This window comes from Agrilus planipennis, unplaced genomic scaffold, assembly GCF_000699045.2.
Source record: "Agrilus planipennis isolate EAB-ADULT unplaced genomic scaffold, Apla_2.0 scaffold149, whole genome shotgun sequence".
In the NCBI taxonomy this organism is placed as follows: Eukaryota; Metazoa; Arthropoda; class Insecta; order Coleoptera; family Buprestidae; genus Agrilus; species Agrilus planipennis.
This window is the reverse complement of record NW_020438906.1, coordinates 688,344-708,734: the sequence shown is the minus strand read 5'-3', so window position 1 is coordinate 708,734 and position 20,391 is coordinate 688,344. Positions and strand designations below refer to the sequence as shown.

General features: G+C 31.3%; 3 protein-coding genes across 9 annotated transcripts in view; 1 reads left to right on the top strand and 2 right to left on the bottom strand.

Annotated features, from left to right (window-relative positions):
• Window positions 1-1,416: 1,416 nt before the first annotated feature.
• Window positions 1,417-5,897, bottom strand: LOC108736443 (CTD small phosphatase-like protein 2). 2 transcript variants are annotated; one of them, XM_018468882.2, is made up of 5 exons: window positions 5,786-5,897; window positions 3,565-4,616; window positions 2,976-3,344; window positions 2,813-2,908; window positions 1,417-2,495 (listed from the first exon to the last, which is right to left on the bottom strand). In XM_018468882.2, exons 2-5 carry the CDS (start codon window positions 4,573-4,575, stop codon window positions 2,430-2,432), a joined length of 1,542 nt encoding a protein of 513 aa, XP_018324384.1. In that variant the 5' UTR covers window positions 4,576-4,616; window positions 5,786-5,897; the 3' UTR covers window positions 1,417-2,429. The 2 variants fall into 2 exon arrangements, with proteins under 2 accessions (XP_018324384.1, XP_025829196.1); XM_025973411.1 differs by lacking the exon at window positions 5,786-5,897 and adding an exon at window positions 5,455-5,683.
• A 263-nt stretch (window positions 5,898-6,160) lies between these two features.
• On the top strand, window positions 6,161-7,294 carry LOC108736427 (proteasome subunit beta type-4). The gene is made up of 4 exons (XM_018468852.2): window positions 6,161-6,345; window positions 6,419-6,625; window positions 6,679-6,814; window positions 6,898-7,294. Exons 1-4 carry the CDS (start codon window positions 6,245-6,247, stop codon window positions 7,201-7,203), a joined length of 750 nt encoding a protein of 249 aa, XP_018324354.1. The 5' UTR covers window positions 6,161-6,244; the 3' UTR covers window positions 7,204-7,294.
• Window positions 7,295-8,756: 1,462 nt separating this feature from the next.
• The window catches only part of LOC108736426 (CLIP-associating protein), a 13,264-nt gene continuing 1,629 nt past the window's right edge, over window positions 8,757-20,391 (bottom strand). For 2 of the 6 annotated variants that reach the window (XM_025973367.1, XM_025973368.1), the window contains exons 2-21: window positions 20,075-20,284; window positions 17,794-18,071; window positions 17,414-17,670; window positions 17,146-17,277; window positions 16,545-16,696; window positions 16,184-16,420; window positions 15,632-15,888; window positions 15,332-15,531; window positions 13,477-13,602; window positions 13,247-13,267; window positions 12,790-12,885; window positions 12,446-12,723; window positions 12,244-12,387; window positions 11,848-11,907; window positions 10,650-11,496; window positions 10,173-10,379; window positions 9,909-10,059; window positions 9,665-9,848; window positions 9,384-9,587; window positions 8,757-9,209 (exon numbers count right to left, since the gene is read on the bottom strand). In XM_025973367.1, the coding sequence (XP_025829152.1) occupies window positions 8,958-9,209; window positions 9,384-9,587; window positions 9,665-9,848; window positions 9,909-10,059; window positions 10,173-10,379; window positions 10,650-11,496; window positions 11,848-11,907; window positions 12,244-12,387; window positions 12,446-12,723; window positions 12,790-12,885; window positions 13,247-13,267; window positions 13,477-13,602; window positions 15,332-15,531; window positions 15,632-15,888; window positions 16,184-16,420; window positions 16,545-16,696; window positions 17,146-17,277; window positions 17,414-17,670; window positions 17,794-18,071; window positions 20,075-20,266 (4,275 nt within the window). In that variant the 5' untranslated portion in view covers window positions 20,267-20,284 and the 3' untranslated portion in view covers window positions 8,757-8,957. Of the gene's footprint in view, window positions 9,210-9,383; window positions 9,588-9,664; window positions 9,849-9,908; window positions 10,060-10,172; window positions 10,380-10,649; window positions 11,497-11,847; window positions 11,908-12,243; window positions 12,388-12,445; window positions 12,724-12,789; window positions 12,886-13,246; window positions 13,268-13,476; window positions 13,603-15,331; window positions 15,532-15,631; window positions 15,889-16,183; window positions 16,421-16,544; window positions 16,697-17,145; window positions 17,278-17,413; window positions 17,671-17,793; window positions 18,072-19,316; window positions 19,549-20,074; window positions 20,285-20,391 lie in introns of those variants that run through there. The other 4 variants (XM_025973369.1, XM_018468851.2, XM_025973371.1 and 1 more) reach the window with 4 other exon arrangements.

Sequence of the window (20,391 nt, the reverse complement as noted above, 5' to 3'; positions counted from 1 at the left end):
TCTAGATAGTAATGAGGCTCTTAATATAACTAAGTCATTTTTTAATAGAATAACTGGTAAATACGAAGTAGTCATTTGTGAAGAGTTACAACAAGTTTCTAATCACTGTCGTAATTATCAACCACATAGAAAACAGTCTCAACATTTGCCACAAACCATATTTGCGTTCTCTAAACAAAAAATATAGGCATACATTTTTTACATGCATATTTGGAGTATCCAATTTTTTTAGATTTCAGCATTTGAAGCTCCTCTTTGTTTGTCCTTCCTGACAAGTGTTAGGTGAGCTGGGTTTTTAAGATTAAGGTTTAAATTTGGATAGTCCCTGCTGTAGTTCAATAGGCATTCCAAATGTTTTAGAAGCTCGCCTTTGAAGTTGTTGTAAACACAACTCGTGAGATAAGGTTTTCAGAAACGTCCTTTTATTTTTATCAGTATTATTATTATTTTTATCAATATTATTATTATATTTATAATACTTATTATAATTAAGTAGAATATTAAAAAAATCCCCAAAAATACAATTTCACATGACAAGGTTCAACTCACCCTACAGATTACGAACATACGACCAGTCGTTAGCAAACCGGTAACAATACTGTTTTTTTGTTTATTTGTCGCGTGACGGTAATTAGAGAAACTACTTGAGCCCCTACACCGCCTCATTCAAAAGTATGAATTTGACAAAAGAAAAACGCATCACTTCATCTCTCAGATTATATGCGCCCGACGAAAGGTTAAATGTACCATTCTCGTAAAAATTGATAGTACGACAAAGAACGTTTGCATTGGTATGAATATTTTTGACGAAATTTACACCAACCCTTCCAAAGATCAACCCAAAAAAACACATTTTCCCTTTAAAACAATAGTCTTTACTTGATGTAGGTATTAACAAGAGATATATAAATAGAAATATTGTAAGAAACAAATAAAGCGTTGATTATATTATATTTATGACACTTGAACACCCTGTATGTTTGCCGGCGTTTCCTGCTTGTTAATCGAAGATTCGAACTGATTTTCCATTTTGTTAGTCGCTTTTGTTCACGTTCGAAAACTCGAAATTGCACAATGGGTGACAACTAAATTGAATCAGTTCGCAGAAACTATCGTGAAAGCCGTCACATAAGTGCTGTCTGCACCTACTGTAAAAGTTCACAATTGACCTACCCGCTTGATGCTCACTTTAATTTCCTCGATTTTCTAAAAATTTCCTAAATCGTTTAATTATACTCATCAGCATACATGCGAGTGGAAATTTCGCCAGTAGCGTATCCTCAAAAAGTGCAGAGCTGCAAGTTATGTTTAGTTAAAAGCTGAAAAATATTTACTCGTTTTTCTAATAATTGCACTTCTTAAAATACCTAAACCCGTATGTGCATCAATGTCGTCGCATCGAGAGAAATNACTTATAAGTATATAATATTATGTTGTATTATGTTTCTTGTTTTCGTTTTATCTAATAATGTAACAGCTATTACTTTAATGTGGCAAGAACTCTAATAATTAATGATTGCTCCCTATATTAATAGAAATTAATAACGAAAATTGATGATATGGGCTTCCTAACGATGAATGTTCGATATTTTTTCACCCTCAAAATACCAACTAACGTTCCAACATTATATTTCTATTGGGGGGTGATTTTTGAACAAATTAAAGCTTTCATTACTAACACCTACCGAAAATACCGAGATCGATCGCCAACGTAAACGGTCCTTAAACACGATTTAAAAATAACACAATATAATAGGCACTTCAGTCTTAAAATTTCATTTTACTCTTTTTGTTTAAATAACTAGCGTTAGTCGGCTATTTTGAGACGTTATCAATCATGAACGAATATAAGAAAAAGCAGCAAACAGTGCAGAGATCCATCGAAGCGAATCAATCTAACGATCAATACTAAATGGATAACTTAATTAAAAACTGGTAATCAATAATTGTTTAGCGTTAGATAAAAACGCCGCTATTCTTTTTTCTAAATATGTATACGTATGGCAATTTTGATGGACTACACAATGGTTTTAAATATGTATACATTAAAACAAAATTACTTTAAAAATAATTCGAGACAAAATCGTAAAATTCATGATATAAAATTACCATTTATTAATGACGACATAAATAATGAGTTTGATGATGATTGAAATGTTTTGAACTTAATGTGACATAATATTATATAAATAAATATGTACTGATTATTAAAAAGTATAAAATATTTTATCTAATTCCGTCTTAACTTTTATAGTATTTAAAATCGTGAATAAAAGCGAATATTTGTGCTTTAAAACTCCTAATCACTCACTTGTAGATTACAAGGCAACAATTCCTTTTTTGTACTAATAGACGATTCGTTCATGATGTATAACATTAAAACATATTTCTCTTAATAATTCGATTGTCTAAGTACAAAGCAGGTTCCCTTAATCTGGCGGTAAATAACTGAACAATTTAAATTTGTTGCGAATATGTGGACGCACATCTTCCTTCTGAAATTAAAACAAACACCGACTTTTAGTAAAATATTTTTAAGAAAAGATAAACATACAGATTTTGAGCTATACATAAGACAACAGGAACAAAATCTAACTTTTAAATCGATTAGATACAAATTAATTTTTCTTTTTTATTTTTGATACTAAGCATATATTTAAATAAATAAAATACAAAGGGGAATAGACATTATTAATTGACTTCGGTATGATTCCCCGTTCTTTTTAAAAAATATAACTTTAATATTCTACAAAGACTGACTGCCATTCCGAAGCATTATTTCTAATTTAATAAAAAAATAATTGGAACTTACCATCTGTACCAAATCTTCTAAAAATGGAAGAAGTTTCAAAAGTTCAGAATCAGTTTGATCTACAAACCAACTTTCAATTGGGATACCATTATTCAACTGAAAAATATTTTTTTTTCGTATTACAACTGGAATACAAATCAAGAAATCAAATACAAATACTCACATGATATCCAAATGCCTGTGGTGAATTGTCAATGATAATGGTTTTGGACAAATCTCGTCCTAATATCGAAAGGTCCTTGATGTAATTTCCATTGACGCATATGCAGTGCTCCCTGAAGAGTCTATATTTAATCCACTTGCGTTCGGGGTCCAACAAATTTAGTAATTTATCGGCATAAACGCGTTTCGACGCAGTGAACAGGATGACCTCGAACAATTGCGATACTTTTTCAAGGAATTCGCGAAAAAAAGGACGCGTCCTAACGTATACAGTGTAAGAACAATCTTGAAACAAAACGGGAAAGTGAAAACTCGCATCAGGCAGTTCCTGGAGACTGCAATGAACCAAAGTTTCATCAAGATCTAAAACCTGAAATAGAAGCAATCTTATCTTAATTTTTGGATGAGAGGAATACTACTTTTATGCAACTTGAGAAAAATAAGGATTGGATAAAAACAAAAAAGAAGTTTGTAATGAAATAAAAATTACAATGAAGTCGCCAAAGCATTAGGTATTTAGGTTTAATATTTCTACATTCCCAAGATTGTCGTTAAAACTTTTTAAACAAATAAGCAACAATTTTGTTTACCAAACTAAATTCTGGACTGGATCTTGTCTTGAGTGGTAGTGCAGGACATTTGGATCTCATTTCAACAGTCAAAGGTGGCAAATGCTTGATAAAAACATATGGATCAAATGCTTCCCAAGTGTCTTCGACTTCCACATGTTCAGGATTCCCGTCCAGTCGCTCCTCTCCATTTACCTGAACTCTCGGGGATTGTTGGCTTGTAATAAGATTGTCGCTGGGCGGACTTTCGCAGTACTGTTGTATATTATAGTCATACTCAGCATTTATATGATTCATAGCTAAAAGGGCATTCGTTTTAGACATTTCTTCATCCAACAAAGTCGTGAAATCCGAATTACCGTTGAATTGATTAAAATCATTAGTTAATGCATAATCTTGGTAAGCAGAACTTTCTGGTGGATAATCATAGTACATGCTTTCGCAAAATTTATGCGAAAAAGCAGTATAGGTGTACTTAGATTTGTCAAAATCGATAACTCGCTTATCAGTAAGATCAATTTTGTCATATACTTCAATGCTCCTTATATTCTCAGCACAACTAATGTTAAGATTCGAGTCAATTTCGATTTTTGAATACTCTATTTCTTTTGGTAGGTCAACATTGGTGTTTTCTAAAGTAGTAAAGGTCTGACCATTGGAATTGATGCCCATAAAAGGATCACAACTAAGGTTCTCCTCGAATTTTATTTCGATACTTTTTTCAGACTCCATTTTTATCTCATTGGTTTTTTTTAAATCACGCAGTTCTGGAACCATTTGAGCTTCGTAATTCTCTTTGCAATTCTGTGTAACTCTCTTTGAGAGAAATCCATTAGGCTTTTGCATACATTTGCTGTTTGACTTTTTTTTTCTCAGCTTGCTGTAGTTCTTATACAGAGACAGAGCGATTTTCTTTGAGCATCCTTGTGACCATTCCTTCGTTTTCTTTAACGCCCTTTTAGCCTTTTTAATTTTACTTGTGCATAAAGAAAATGTGCGTAATTTGTTGCGCTTTTCACTTCTTAACCACATGATCCACTACAATATACATGGATTCTATATCTACCCTACACCTGTAAAAAATAAAAAACAAAAATTATACATACAGCGAATTCAAGAATATATTTGTTTTTATTTACATTTATACATATTCTTTTCGATAACTTTTTGCACACTCGCGCGCCCAATAATGCAACAATAAATAGGTAGTTTTATAAAATAGGAAATTATTTAATACCTACCCAGGTTTTGAAGACAATTTATTACTTATTATTTTATAAGAAAAATTTTTATAACAAAAAAAGATGTATTAGATACTCGTCCAAAAATAAAGTAAGTATTGAAAACCCCATGTAACTACAAAAAGAATGAAAAAACATCCCCTAAAAATGCGGATGAAACAGAATAGAAGAGAAGAAAAAAAGGTAGTGATATAAACAGACATAAAGATAAATTACATGTTTGTACCTCTACTAATAATAAACACGAGTATTAGATACAACAGAAAGTCATGTTACCTTTTAAAAAATAAAATTCATATTATTTTCAATTAAGTTTAGTTAGCTAAATACAAGGGGAATTAAAAATTGATAAGTACCTACATATACCTTTAATTTAAACAAGATTCTACTTTGAATCTTCGTAAATATTTGATGAAAAAGTCTATTAGATTAGATACGATACGATACATGTAATTAAAACTAATTGAAAAAGTAAAACTGTCAAACTTTTTGATTTATCTACTAAATTACAATATAAGGTAAATCCACAGTTACAATTAAACTATAGTGTATATGGCAAATTTATAACCACGTTATAATCTGTAAAAGCCATTTAAAATTTCTGAAGTTCTATTTATATTTATATATAGAACATTTTCGCTTTTAATAAATAGAATACACTTATATATACCTATTATTAATATGTAGAATTGAAAACACGCTTCCCGATATTGACACTTAAGTACATCACCACAAGGACGAATATCGCGTACGGCGAGAAAGCATAATACCTTCCCGCCTTGATTGCTTGTTTTGTTTTCTTCTAAAAAGAAGCGGTCTTTCAAAAAAATCAAAACAAAATTCCCCACACTTTTCAAACAATATTTGTTATCCAATTATCCATAAACACGAACTTCCACCACTAAAATATTACTTGAAATTTACACACAAAACTTCAAGATAATTAGCCTCATTTTGCAGTGTGCAGCCCTGAAAATATCATTAAAAATAAATTAACTTACCATAAGTTGGTGGAGAAATAACAACATCTCAATCGCTTCTTTTTCATTTCATTTTAAAAACGAAAAAAGCCGCAGTCACAACATCACATCAAAATGGCGTCCCACGCGCTTTTCTGTCTGATTTACTTCTATACGCAGGCGTAGAAAGCGTCACGGACGCTTCCAAGTAATAAATCAAGCAGAGCCGTAATAACTAGTTTTTTTTTCAGAACAAAATGTATGCATGATTAAAAAATACATTTATTATGATTTATATTATTTATTATAATGTTTCGTAATCCAGTATGTTAAAATAAAATTGTTTATTTACTTTCTTAGAAATACATTAAAATTCACAATATTTGTAATTTTTGTCGAGGTTGGTATGAAAACAGTACCACATAGGTATCGCCAACATAAGAAAAAAGTACAGTTTGATTTGATTACACTGCAAGTTTTTGCTTTAATAATATCATAAAAATGTTTTCTAATAACATTGTAGAAAATAGTTACGACCCTTTTCAAATGTATAAAAAGAAGCCCGAAACAGCCAGTCCTTTTAATTTTGTTGAACGCTCGAAGTAAGTAATTTAACCTTACTATATTCTAGATATTGAGCAGTGATTGTAAACTTTTCTTTATAAAATGTTTCAGAGCACCTGTAACTACAGGAACATCTGTCGTAGCAGTCTGTTTCAAAAATGGAGTAATTATTGCCGGTGATACATTGGGTTCATATGGATCTTTGGCAAGATTTCGAAACTGCCCAAGAATTATTAAAGTAAATGATAACATAATCTTAGGAGCTGGTGGAGACTATGGAGACTTCCAATATGTAAAAGACCTAATCGAACAAAAAGTGTAATGTAAACTTTTAATTGTTTAAATGTTAGAATAATGTCAATAAATTTCAGCATTGACGAGCAATGTTTGGATGATGGTTTTAGCCTTAAGCCAAAATCCCTATACTGCTGGTTAACCAGAATTATGTACAACAGACGTAGCAAGTTTGACCCGTTCTGGAATAATTTTGTTGTGGGTGGACTTCAGGTAACTCTTAATGTTTATAATTGTAATATTTTCAATTAAGTGTAGTATTTAGTAAGTATTTCTTACTTTTTCGCCAATTTCAGGATGGAGTACCCTTCCTTGGTACTGTAGATAAACTAGGAACTGCTTATTGTGATAAAATTGTCTGTACTGGTTATGGTGCTTACATTGCTATTCCACTATTGAGAGATGCATTTGAAAAGAACCCAAATCCAACAGAACAAGAAGCACGTGATTTAGTGGTGAAATGCATGGAAGTTCTGTTTTATCGAGATGCTAGGAGTTTTCCAAAATTTCAGCTGGCAGTTATTACAAAAGAAGGTGTCAGTATTGAAGGGCCACTGGACATTAAACAAAACTGGGAAGTTGCATATGTGACCCAGAATTAACTGTATTTCAATACTTATCAAATTTAAAAATAATCCTGTTTTTTTATATATTTCAATATGATTAAAAGAAACAATAAAGATTATAAGAATTCAGTGTTTTTTAAGAAAACAATTTGTAGTATTCGATTTGAATTAACAGAACTAAGTTTTTTATTTATCAAAAACGGAAATTTAAATAAAACGTTAATAAGTATATCAATTTTATGATTTTATTGTAATAAATTATTGTATAATTACATAAAAGTTAAAGAGCAATAAACACTGCCTAGTATTAGAAAACATTAAGTGTACAATAAGCATAAACTCAGTAAGCATTTTAGCTGCAACACAGCCTATTAATCAAGTATATGGATATATTTACAATCTATAAAATCAATAATAGCAAAAAAGGATCAAGATAATATAGCACACTTAACAGTTCTTAGCGTATTTGGCTTATAAAATTGTTACTTAAATTTGAAACCTTAAAAGTTAATACTTACTAAGTATGAAGATTACAAAATAATTTTTATTTAAATGCAGTCAGAATGAGTACAATTGTTTAAGCTTGTTAAAAACTACGTTTCGTTAATTAATATTAAACGGTAAATACAATTGGAGCACACGGTATTATCAAGACAATTTTATTAATAACCACGTTATTTTATTAAAAAAAAATGTATGCTTTGCACATACATGTGATAAAACTTATTTATTTAAGATTTATTAAAACTTTACTAATCACGTCCATACCCATAAAAAAAATATACAATTATAAATCTAAAAAAAAATTGTTAGTAAATCAAATTTTGCTTTCTCATAAATTACTATAATGATAATAGTAAGTTAAAAACTTAACACTTTACTTGAAATACAGTGCGCTCTTGACATGTGTCCTTAGAAATGTAAATTGTGCATTTAACAAAATTTCAATGTCTTTTGAGAATATAGAGTAAAAATATTAGCAGCGAAAGGTTCATGCATTTTTTTCGCAATTTGTTTTACTCGACAACATAGAGTGTGAAACCAACACTTTTATTTAGCAAGGAATAATACATCCACTAAAAATAAAGATTGATTATATTAAATGATCCACTCAATTAACTATCACATTTATTTCTTTTTTTATTTAACTGTATTTTCAATCAAACTCTGCAAACTGTCAACAAACAAAAATATTAACCATTATTCATTCTCATTAGGTATTACAAATTTTATTTTCTCTTTCTACAAAACTATGAAAGAAAAAGATGTAATGTAAAATGGCACAAATGATTGTTTTCAATTTTTAAAACTCTAAACAACTCGAACAACGAAAAACCTTTAGTGATGAACTATAGCAACAGACTGACCATAACATAGGTACAATCAGCGATAGGTTTTCTACATAAAATAGTTTGAATTTGTTTCAAAATACACTTATGTTTTATAACATTAAATATATGTAAAATAATTTTTCCTTTATTTTCATTAAACATTCATTTATTATGAGTGAGAAAAACTGTCTACGTACTTGGTCAGCAATTAAACTTTATTCAGATAAAACATGATGGTTTAGACCTTACTCGATACTAAAAAAATAAAACAGAATGCGAAACGTGAAAATAAAAACGTGAATAAATGCTGCGACTAATGAGGATAACGTTTAAGGATAGGTAATATTATTTTTTAAAATAGAACAATAATAAGAATATATCTTACACAAACGTTGCTATCATATGCTTACTACACAAAAATGTAATAATAACATGTATAAAAGAAACCGTTACCAAAGACTAGCTCCTGCCATTGGCAGTGTCACTGTTATTATTCGGGGCGGGGGCTGAAGGATTTGCTGATGAAATTTTCGGACTCGTTGGCACAGAAGAAGACTGCGCCTTCGTGATATATACGCGCAATAATTTGACTTTACTCCCCGGCAAACAGGCAATGTACGGGGCCAACCTTTCTTCCCCTACAGCTTTGTGCAGTGCCACCATACAAAAGACGGCACATTTTCGGATAGCACTCTCTTCATGATCATTAGCCTTCAAATGAAATTAGAATTTAAAAAAAATAAATAAATAATTTACAAAAAAAACAACAGTTAATTAGCGTTTGGTGAAAAAGAAAATTTAGTTAGAGATCTGAAACCTTTCAATTATAGTATTTTGATGATAACTGCATATTTATCATAAAAACATAAATAAAATTTTATGTACTTTAATAAGGCCGGGCATTATTTTTTCTAGATGTTCGTCAGTGACCTGGTCCGGATTCGTTTCAACCAGTTTCGTTAGCATTTTTATGGCACCCGTCAGTGTGGGTCCAATGCCCGTTTGAATCAACGGGCTAAGAACATTAACAACTGTATTAAATGGGAAAACGTTCATTGATGCTGCCGCAGTTTCTGCCATTTTCACAACCTACACAATGAAAGAAGATAACAATTATTCAAGTATAAAACTTACACTTTAACAACTTCTGTATTCAAATTTCATACCTCTCTTTTTTCTGAGCAATGGGCTTCTAAAATACGAAGTGTGAGTAGTTCTACAAATTGACTCCAGTACGGCTTGAATTCTTTGTTTTTAAATATTTCTGAGAATATTTGCAAAACGAGTACTTGAATGGAGTAATTTTTATTTTTCCAATTAACATTGTCCAGTAAAATCCGTAAAAGTTTCCTGAAATTAAAAATTATTAGGATTAGTCAAAAAGCAACAAACAAAATATAGCGCACTTACTTAAACATTTGTTTAATTATTTCCGTGTTTCCTGAATTTAATAAGATAATTAGTTGAGAAAGCAATTTTTGCTTCTCAGAATCGGGGGTTGGACTATCGACTGTACATGTCACAATTATTCTTTCTACTAATTCCCTATCTCCGAGTTCTTCTGAAACGTTAAAAATAAATATAAATTTATATGCAACAAAAATCTCAAATAATAAACTGATAATAAATTCTAAATGAATAGCTATCTTGATTTGTTAAAGACCAGTTTCTTACCTAAGCTATTGAATCCATTAGTTATTTTTTCATTAACGCCGTTCACCGTGCACGGTAAAGAATGAGATTCATTGGAAACAGCAAAATCGGGACTTATTTTTAGTTCTTCGATACGTTCCTCAAGTGCAGCAACATCGTTTCTGATATCACAACCAATAGACATTTGGGAAATCCCAGAATCTTGTGATGTTGTAACCCTTGTCCTATCTTATTTTTTAAGTAAATGTTAAATTGCATCCACAATAGAGCAAAATTTTACCAATACATCACCATTTATTATATCATGAAAGTATTATAAAAATGAATGCAATAAGAGAGAAAATACGAAATCATCAATTTTCATATAAAATTCTTTATTTTTATAATTTATCGTTATTTCTTTTCATTTCGAATGTTGACAAAGTATTTTGGAAATGATATGCTTTATCTCAACAATTAAAAACAAAAAACACAGAAAAGCAACAGTAAAATACTCACCTAGTGACTCATAGTTATAATTCTGTATTTCAGCCGTTGTTCTTCTCAAACTCCTGTATACATCCTCATGGTTCATGTCGTCTCCTCTTCCTGTTGGTGTAATCGGCGAGGACGTTTTAGGACTGTTGCCGATCATAGGACTTGCTGCCTCACTTCCTGACGAGCTCTTTCTAAGATGATTGTGAACTATATGTGATGCGATATCTTGCTGCTCTTTTGGGAGCTCGCTGAGTAGCATTGTTATTTGAGGAGTATTCCAGTTCCATACGGCCACCACGCAATTTCTTGCCGCGTTTCTAATTTCAGGCGATTTCATGTCTTGGGAGAACATGATTATTTTCTGAAGCGCCTGAAGAGTTGGAGATTTTGGAAGGAATTGAGTTTGTTCGCACGTATGACAAAGAGAAGTTAAAAATGACAAAGCTGCCACTTTCGTCTTGGTGTTGGGAGTCTGAGTAGAATCTACTAAGAACCGGCATATGCAAGAAAATTGCAAGCTTACCGGAAAACTTTTTCTTATTATCTCCAGAGTGTTGAGCAGTTTTGCAATGACAGAATTTAACAAATCAGTTCCCAATTTGTGAAAAATGCGTTGCAATAAAACGTAAAGCCAGTCATGCAAATCGTTCTTATGTACTTTAATAAGAATGTTTAATGAATCAATGAACACACTTAGGCTTTTCGTGTGGGAATCCATAAACATCTTTGTAAACATGTCGGTAAGCTGTTTCAGCTCTTGGGGCAACAAAACGGCTCCCGATTCCAAATAATGTCGAAGGGATATAAGTCCGTCTTTTCTCTCTTGCCAAACAGTACTTCTGCACATCGCAATTATTTCGCCAATATCCTATAAGACCATAACAATAACTCTTGTAAAAAAATTATCACAAAACAAAGAAATACGCCATATGCAACCAATCACAATTTAGTAAATACTAGTGTTTATATTATGAATGATAAGAATTAATAATAAATCGTTTCTCGCTACAAGAAGTTTTTCATTTATTGTGAATATTCGTGAAATGCAACGGTACAGAATAAACCAATAAAGAAAATTTCAACTGCAAAAGAAAATTAAAAATATGATAAAACAGCACAAAAAGAAGGCGTTTCGGTGCCGTAAGCGTTTTTTGAGGTGATCTAATAAAAATTACAACTACTGCCTGTATTTTTGTGCAAAGCTTAACGGTATACTTACACGGCAGGGTTCCCAAAAATCCCTGCTTGATAAACGCTGTTGTGAGCCATTCCAAGAGTACTAACACAAAAAACAAATTAGCACAAGCTTATGTGGTAAGTATTAAAGCGTTAAGAATTGATGAAGTACATAGAACAGAAAATATTAAAAACGAACTGAATCAACACATTTTTTTAGTAATGTATTATTAATTAATTAATAGTTAATATTTTCCATTTTGTGTTAATTTTTTATGAAGCACTTTTTCAAATGGCTAAAAACACGCATACAAAAATTTCATGCAATTGCAAAAAAACAGAGCAAAATAAAACGAGGTATTCGATTAATTATTAGTAAGTTCTAATTAGAAAAACCACTTTTTCAATACAGACACATCTACAAAACTAAAATACTTACGTCGATGGTTTTACGGTAAGAATCGAACGATCTCTCTGAGCAAACACTAGAAGTTTCCGATTCGTCCGATGGATTATCCATCGATCGTAAACTTTTTCTGGGACTGTGTAGTCTATGATTGTCTCCATCTGGTGCGTCATAGCACTGTAAGTAAAAATTTAATAAGCTTTTCATTTACAAAAAGAAGTGTTTCTTCGGGTACCAGCGCATCTGCAAGTGCATTTTCCGCTTCCCTACTTTGTTGAAGTATTTTCTGAGCCATAACAGGTCTAGAGGCGGGGCTAAGAGGCGGTCGGTCAGTCCTTGCCCTCAGTCTCGAGATACTGGAGCCTCTTGTAGGGCTACCCTCTCTGGAAGTATCTCTTGAACCGGTAGTCGAACGAGGAATACCAGACGATAAACGCCTAGGTCTTGGGGACTCTTCACTTCTGTTGTACAAGTAATGTATTCTAGAACTGGGCGAACCTGAACGGCTCGTTGCTAAAAATAAACATAAAATAATAACATAAATTCGCTGTTTAAAGAAAAAACATAGAGTTCACTAACGTTGTGAATGTGAAACGCCCGAGCTTCTACTTCGCCTTCTTCCAACTTGCTCAGGAGACTGTATAACAGATGAATCGGGTGTTCTTCGCGGACGAGCTATAAATTTACAAATAATTAAACTATTACATACCAGAAGTATACATATGGTATATACAATAAAATCAACAATATTTCAATATTTAAATTTATTTATGAGAATAAAAGAAGACAACTAGTAGAGTAAATATCATTAAAAAAGGCTACAAAATAAACACAATTTTGAGAAAATTTACACTGTTCTACTATTAATTATGTACTATTATCTTTCGATACTACAAACTTCAGGTTTCTAACATCACAGAAATATGTCAATCAAATCTTAAGTTAATATAACTTTCTACAAATCGTCATACAACTATGGCCATTTGTTTTTCTCAAAATAAAATAAAAATAATAATAATAATAATAGAAATAGTACCTTGTTGGGCAATTTCTCCCTCTAACAGACATGAAACAAAAGCAACGGTGTTAGAAATTAAGAGACGCCACACATAAAACAACACAAAACAAAGTTAACAAAAATATTCTGCTATTAAAAGACAGCAACAAGCTATTAGCAAAATATAATGAAGATAACAGTTAATTTTAGTACAGCACAAATAGAAACGCTGCAAGCATTTAAACCTAAAATATACTTTAAAAACTTACGGAGACTTGCAGTCCCTGAGGCTATCTTTTGCCTGGCCATTGCTGCATACTGAGCTCTCGCCTTTGCTCTCTGAGCAGCTTGAAGATCGATGGCAGAATTACTTCGAAATCCTTTCTTTCCTGTATCTGTGTTTAAAAAAGTACACATTTAAAATAAAGAATAATAACTTATCAGGATATACTTGTCATTATATAAAATTAATAACTAATTTTACTTTATTCTAATTTAAAAAAATAACAAGTATATACCTTTCTATACCATATAACAGACCAATTTTACAACATAAAATACTCACATAAGGTGCAAACTTGGCTTTTTTCATATTTTAAGCAAGTAATGCACCTTCTGCTTTCAAAAAACTATAAATCAAGTAACAGAAAGCACTACGCACAACAACCGAAAATAATAGTTTACTATGTAAGTATATATTACAAATAAAGATATACAAAATTAACCAAAAGCAGTTTGCTGTAAATAAACAAATATCTCTAAACACAAAAATGTATATTTCGGTGTACGTACTATCTCTTGCTAAGACAGGTATACTACTACGCTGTCTATAAGTGCGAGGCAATGAAGGGGTGCGTTGTAACCCACTAGAAAGATTTTCTGTGCTGCCTATTTTGTTGCAGCATTTACAAAAGACGTTCAAAAATTATTAGATTACTTTCCATTAACAGCAATATTAATTATACATTTTAAATATCTCAATAGTTGATAATTTTTTTCAAAAAAAAAAGTTTCTAGTACTTTTAATTTTAAAAAAGGAAATCAGTATTTCTGTGCAAGAAAAATACATAGATGTTAGATACATAATTAATAGCCTCTCCAGTTTACAAGTTCATCTACAAAACTACCAGTGCTACTGGATTATTCATTACCTACTGTATATATAGGTAAAGTTAGAATTTTTACTTACGGCGGGCGTTTTAAATATAAAGAAAACTACCTACAACTCATCTTGAAAAGTCATAAAGTCACGATAGACATTAAGATAAAACTATTTGTTTAAGACAGAAAAGAGAAAATAGGTTTTTAGAACAAATTTAAACAGAAAATACGTTGTGAGAAATGGTTTTAATGTTGGTTCATATAAACATATCAACATAAAATACAATAGTGCTACTTTTTTCGTGAGTCCAGTAGTAAATTAGTAATAAGAATATAACCAAAGTGTCAATTTTAAGTTGAAAAACGTTTAATAAATTTCCACAAAATAAAAATTTAGAATTTATATGTACAGAACTCAATAAATAAAAATCTGTATATTTTATGGTACGAATGACTAATAATACTTATGTCTCAGTTAAGTATTGATAATAATAATAATCTACTAATAAGAAATCTACTTCTATCTACAAACGGTTCTACAAAAAAAAAACATAACAAAAACAGGGAAATACTGTCATAAGAACTTTTATTAGGCCATCAATCAATTAACTCCCTACATTGATATAATCTCTAAATTTCTAAGTAAAATCTCAAAAAAATAAAACCATCATTAGTAACATCACCAACAAGAGGAACAATAGTATCAACAGTAACATTTTTTTTTTCAAGAACGACTAGCAGCTACTGGAAGCATATTGTTTATTTTAATTGATCGTTTTATCGATACCCTAAATTTGACACGATTATATTTTATTAAATAGGAAGATCTATTAATACAACATGCAGGTCAAAGTTCAAATGCGACTGACACGCAAAATTTCAGTTATCAAATTAATTTCATATAATAATTAAAATAGACGAAGTCATAAAACTATGAAGCTCACCTCTGAAAAGGTAAAATATTAACTTAACGCACAAGAGAACAGACAAGATATGAACAAAAAAAAAATAGAGAACACTCACCTGTTTTACTCGAAATCGAGGCAACTGGTCGTAACTGTCTTGGCACACGTGAAGCCACGGCTGCGGTTGATAAACTGTTCGTAGACGAACTGTTTGACATCGAGAGCTCGCCCTTAAGGGCACGCTGATAACTTGGCTCCAAGGACTGTAACAACACTTCCGCATGGTCGGGAAATCGTTCTCTAAACGCAACAAAAGCCCTACGAAAAGAGGATAAAATTAAATACAAGGTTAATAAAAATAAATTGCAAGTTAATACTAGAAACTTTTTAACATAAACAAATGCATCATTTTGCTTACTTTCTTGACAAATTTCGTGCATCTGGGTCAGCATCAGCAATACCCCTCTTAAGAGCATCCTGAAGAAGTCCTATGTGTCTTTCTAACGTGTGCACGTTCCAATGTTCCATAATCTGTTCTATAAATTCACAGCAACTTTTTCTTATTTCTTTACTTTTTGAATAAGATAAACTATTTGTTATAATCGGTATAAGACGTGGATTGTGGATGTACTGGAGTATAAAACGGACTGTAACGTGACCTGCAGTGGCTACCACCTAGATAAAAACAAAACGACAATAATCAACTTGTATAATTCGTAACTATTCCTCCAATATATGTATCAATGTAAAGCGAAACATTGTATGATTATGTAAAGCAATAAAAAGGGTTTTCGCCCCTTCAGTTTGATTGATTTTTTTTTTAACAATATTTGTTGATTCCAATTTGTGAAACATCATTGACAATACTATGTAAGTATGTACATTTAATCAAATATAATGGAAGAACCATCAGTAAAAAAGTCAATTGAAAGTAATAAACAAACGTGATTGAAAAATAAAAGATGTATACCTTTGCAGAATTCTGTATTAGGTTGATTAAACTGACCATCAAGCATTCAGCAGTATGTTCGAACTTATTACCCAATTGCTGGGCCAAGTAAGCTATACTGATACAGGCTTCACGAACAACTTGTGACCTCAAGTCTTTTATCGAAGCCTCCAAGGGCGGCTCCATTGATCTTAATTGAACGTAAAAGTCATCGAAATTTGCTGCTCCTGCTTTAACTAAAGCCCTAAGCTTCTTCAACTGCAACAAAACACTGTTCAATGAAATTAACACTGTTTGAAAGTTATGTTTAGTTTAAAACTACTGTTTCGGCCACGATCACGACTTTTTTAAACAAATAACTACAAATATTAAATCAACTTACACATTCTACTCTTTTATTCCATTCCTTGTTAGGATCACCCACAGTTTCCTGTATAGTTTTCATATGGTCTAAAATATCTCTTATTGAGAATATCTGAAGAGTAGGTACATCATCGAATAGCTTAGAGAAAACTTCTTCATCGACGCCTCCAGCTAGATCCGAAAAAAAAAAAAACATTTCGGTTAAAAAAAAGCAAAGTTACCGCCGTGATGTTTTTATTTCTTTTAACGACTTTTTAATTGAAGTAATAAATTACCCTTTAAATGCCCTTTCCGAATACAAATTTTCCCAGATGTATCTTTTAGCTTTATTAAGTTATTAATTGCTTAAACATTTTGGCAAAAAAAGTTTTTCTCTTGTTTAAAGCAATTTTCTGTAAAAATGTTTATACAATTAAAAACTTATTAAATCTGATAGATACGGCTAGGGCAATTCAATATTCGGAAATGGCATTTAAACGGCAATTTTTTAACCTATCTCACCTTAACTAAAGTAAATTAAAAAAAAAAAATAATTTCGCGGCGCTAACTTCGCCTTACTCAAAAGGTATAGAAACACAGTCATAGGGAATTTACGAGAAGCATTAAAATGTATTATATACCAGAATTGGAACTGCTGGAAGATTTTGCTGGGGCGGACACTATTACTCTTTTAGAGGCGCCTAGTAAGCCTGCTTTTTTCACAGGAATAGCAGGTTTAGCCATCACTGCCACATCAGGTTCGTCGTTGAAATCTAAACGAAAACAACATTTTCATTTCTTCGCAACTGTATCCTATTATTATTACTTTTCTCTTAATTAAAATATTTACTTTTAAAAAACTAGAATTATTCAAAAATATATTAAAAAAAAAAACTAAAATAAACTTACTATACATTATAGTGGAAGCAGTGGGAAGAAGATCACCAGCTTTTCTCACTTCGTCAAACCTGGCTAAAAGGGCAGGCAATCGGGACGGTGGTACTAGATTGCGCTTCTGCAAATCTATTCTCAATTTTTCTCCCACGTGTTTGTACAAGTCTACCAAAGTAATAAAAGCAGTATCCCGTACAGGAGAAGTAGGATCAGACAATAGTTTCACTATTTGAGGAATGAATTTGCTTAATGTGACAGACTGAGCGCCGTGCCTGTTAAAATACATATTAAACATGAATTTATACGGCAAAAATATACATATCATACTCAATAATTAGATCAAAGTGACATATCTTTCAAATGATTAGTTACATATTATAAAATTTTGAACTTACTCATTCAATGTATTCACTAGACACCTTAGCGTCTCTTCGCGGATTTTGGCGTTTTTATGTGTAAAACCTGGAGTAAGTCTTTCAAGGAGTGCTTGGGGAGTTAATACGTTACGTTCCAATAATTTCAATATCAAAAGCTGCGCCTTTTCTCTGACTGTGTCCTTTGCGTCACCTAGTCTGTCTATAACCGCTGGAAAAACTGTTTGCAAGTAGGGCTTAAAATCATGACCCAGACGGTCTATCAGGAATGTCATTATTTCAATTCCATTACTGGAAACCTATAAAACAATAGTAAGAAAGAAAATGAAGAATATANGCACTACAACAACTTGAACATTTGCCACTTTTGGAGGTAAGACAAGACCTTGATTATCCGCATGAATCATAATCATGACGCCTAAAAATTACGGGATTTAATTAATAAACGAGAAGGCAGTTTGAAATTTATTTACCTATGGTTCTAGTGGTAAATCCCCAAGAAGATTGATACACAAACTTCTTTTCTTGCGTTTCAGGGTCTTCATAAATAATATCAAACATTTTCGAAAAGTTCTGACCCAAGAAATGCGATGTAGCTCCTTGGATGCCCTTGCCACTCGCGGAAATAAATGCTTCTACTGTTAAGGTGTAATCTCCACCAGCAAATTTCTCTTTTACCGTTTTTTTACCAGGAATAACCGGGATAGCAAGAAGTTCCGTGTAAATTTGTGCATAAAGATCTAAATACATTTTAATTTAATATTTAGCAAATACAATTCATTAAATAACGTAAATAACTTACCTAAAATACATTTAACATATTACTAATTATAACACCCTTGTTTTACTATTTACAATACATTTGCAAGTTTGCCAGTTTTAAATAAACTTTAAGTTGCTTTTATTATTATATAAAAATAGCTACAAACAATCCACGAAGATAGGAGACTCCAATTTTTAATGAAAATTAATCCAAAGTAGTAAACATCAAATTAAATTAGTTAGAGCATTAACATATAGGTTTGGAAGGCCGAATCAACAAAGATGTCACAAATTATTATGTACGTCAGTCGTTATGTTTAAAGGTGGTCCTGCAAGGTCAAACTATCATTTAATATTATTGAAACAATTACCAATAAATTAAAGAATGTAATTACAGGATTAAAACGATTTTACATTAAAGTAATCACATTCCTCAGAATTTGCTTACTCTAGTTAATTCGAGATCATTTTGCAAATATTCTAAGATAGTTACATAAATACAATAAAAACATTCTATAAATAGAATTTTGTCATAGTGATAACTAATATTGTACAAACATTTTTATAACAATAAATACAATGCTCAACGTCGAATTATTTTAATACTTGACGAAAAAGTCTGGGACTCATATTTTATATATTTATAGAAAGTACACGTTTTCCTCATAAATGAAATGACAAACATAAATAAATTACAAATAACTTTTCCTTCTCATAACAGTTTATGAGTTAAAATTTTCAGACGCATGCATTCACGCAGGCAAAGACAAATAAATTATTACATCATTTTTCATCAACTACAGGTGCTAAATAAAAAAACACCAAACAACATCAACAGAGATTATCAATTCGGAACGAATTGTGTAAGTCTTCGGAAAACAAACTTGAACATCAATAAATGTTTATGTACCGCACTCGTATAAACACTGCCTGAATTTTAGTGGCATCAGCAGATTTAGAGACAATCTAAAAATATCCTTCTATTTGAGTCCTCAAAATGTAAGAAAATAAAAACAAAGTGCATTTCACCCGATGACGACGCCGGTTACTGCATAATTAGATTTCTAAATTTAATAATCATCAGGTTTACAGACACAGTAGTACTTACAAAATTCATAAAGACTTATAGAAAATCCATAAAATTAATAAAAAATTGCCAATACATTTCATAATAATTTATGTAACAGGCGAATAACAAACTAGTTTGCATTTTTTCCAATCACTTTCTATCGTTTGCCGAATATGGAAATCATTAGATGCATATGTACTTTTATTGTTCTATTTGCATTCAATTAATAAATCTGTGAGGATGTATTTCTTAACAAATAAGTTTGCCAATTCAAAACTTTTTTGCGTCTTATATCGTTTTTAAGATCCTTTTCGAGGATAAAATAACTCAAAAAGAAAACAAACATACATTAATCCACTTAATAAGAGCACGCCAGTTTATTTTAAAATGAAAAACGGTACCTATTAGATGTTAATTATTATTTTAAAAACTATCGTTTTTACAGTTAGTACAATAAAATGCTAAATGTACCTTATAATTGCTGCTCTGCATCCATGGTATCAATCCATCAATTAACTGGCCAATGTCCTGGCATGTCATCGGATTTGAAGGTTCAGCCAAAAAGGCCAATAGGTCAGCACCAAGTTGCTGTCTGAATTTGGTGTCTGATTTTGATAAATGTGGAAGGAACCCATCCAAATCCCTAGGACGGTGGTAAGCCATACTGGCGAGTTTTTTCCTCTGATAGTAATTTTATAATTAAAAAATTAGATAACAAAAATTGAAAATTCGCATCCCTATTAATTTCCACAATAAAACCTATTTACGAGTTTTTAAGTTTTTTTTTT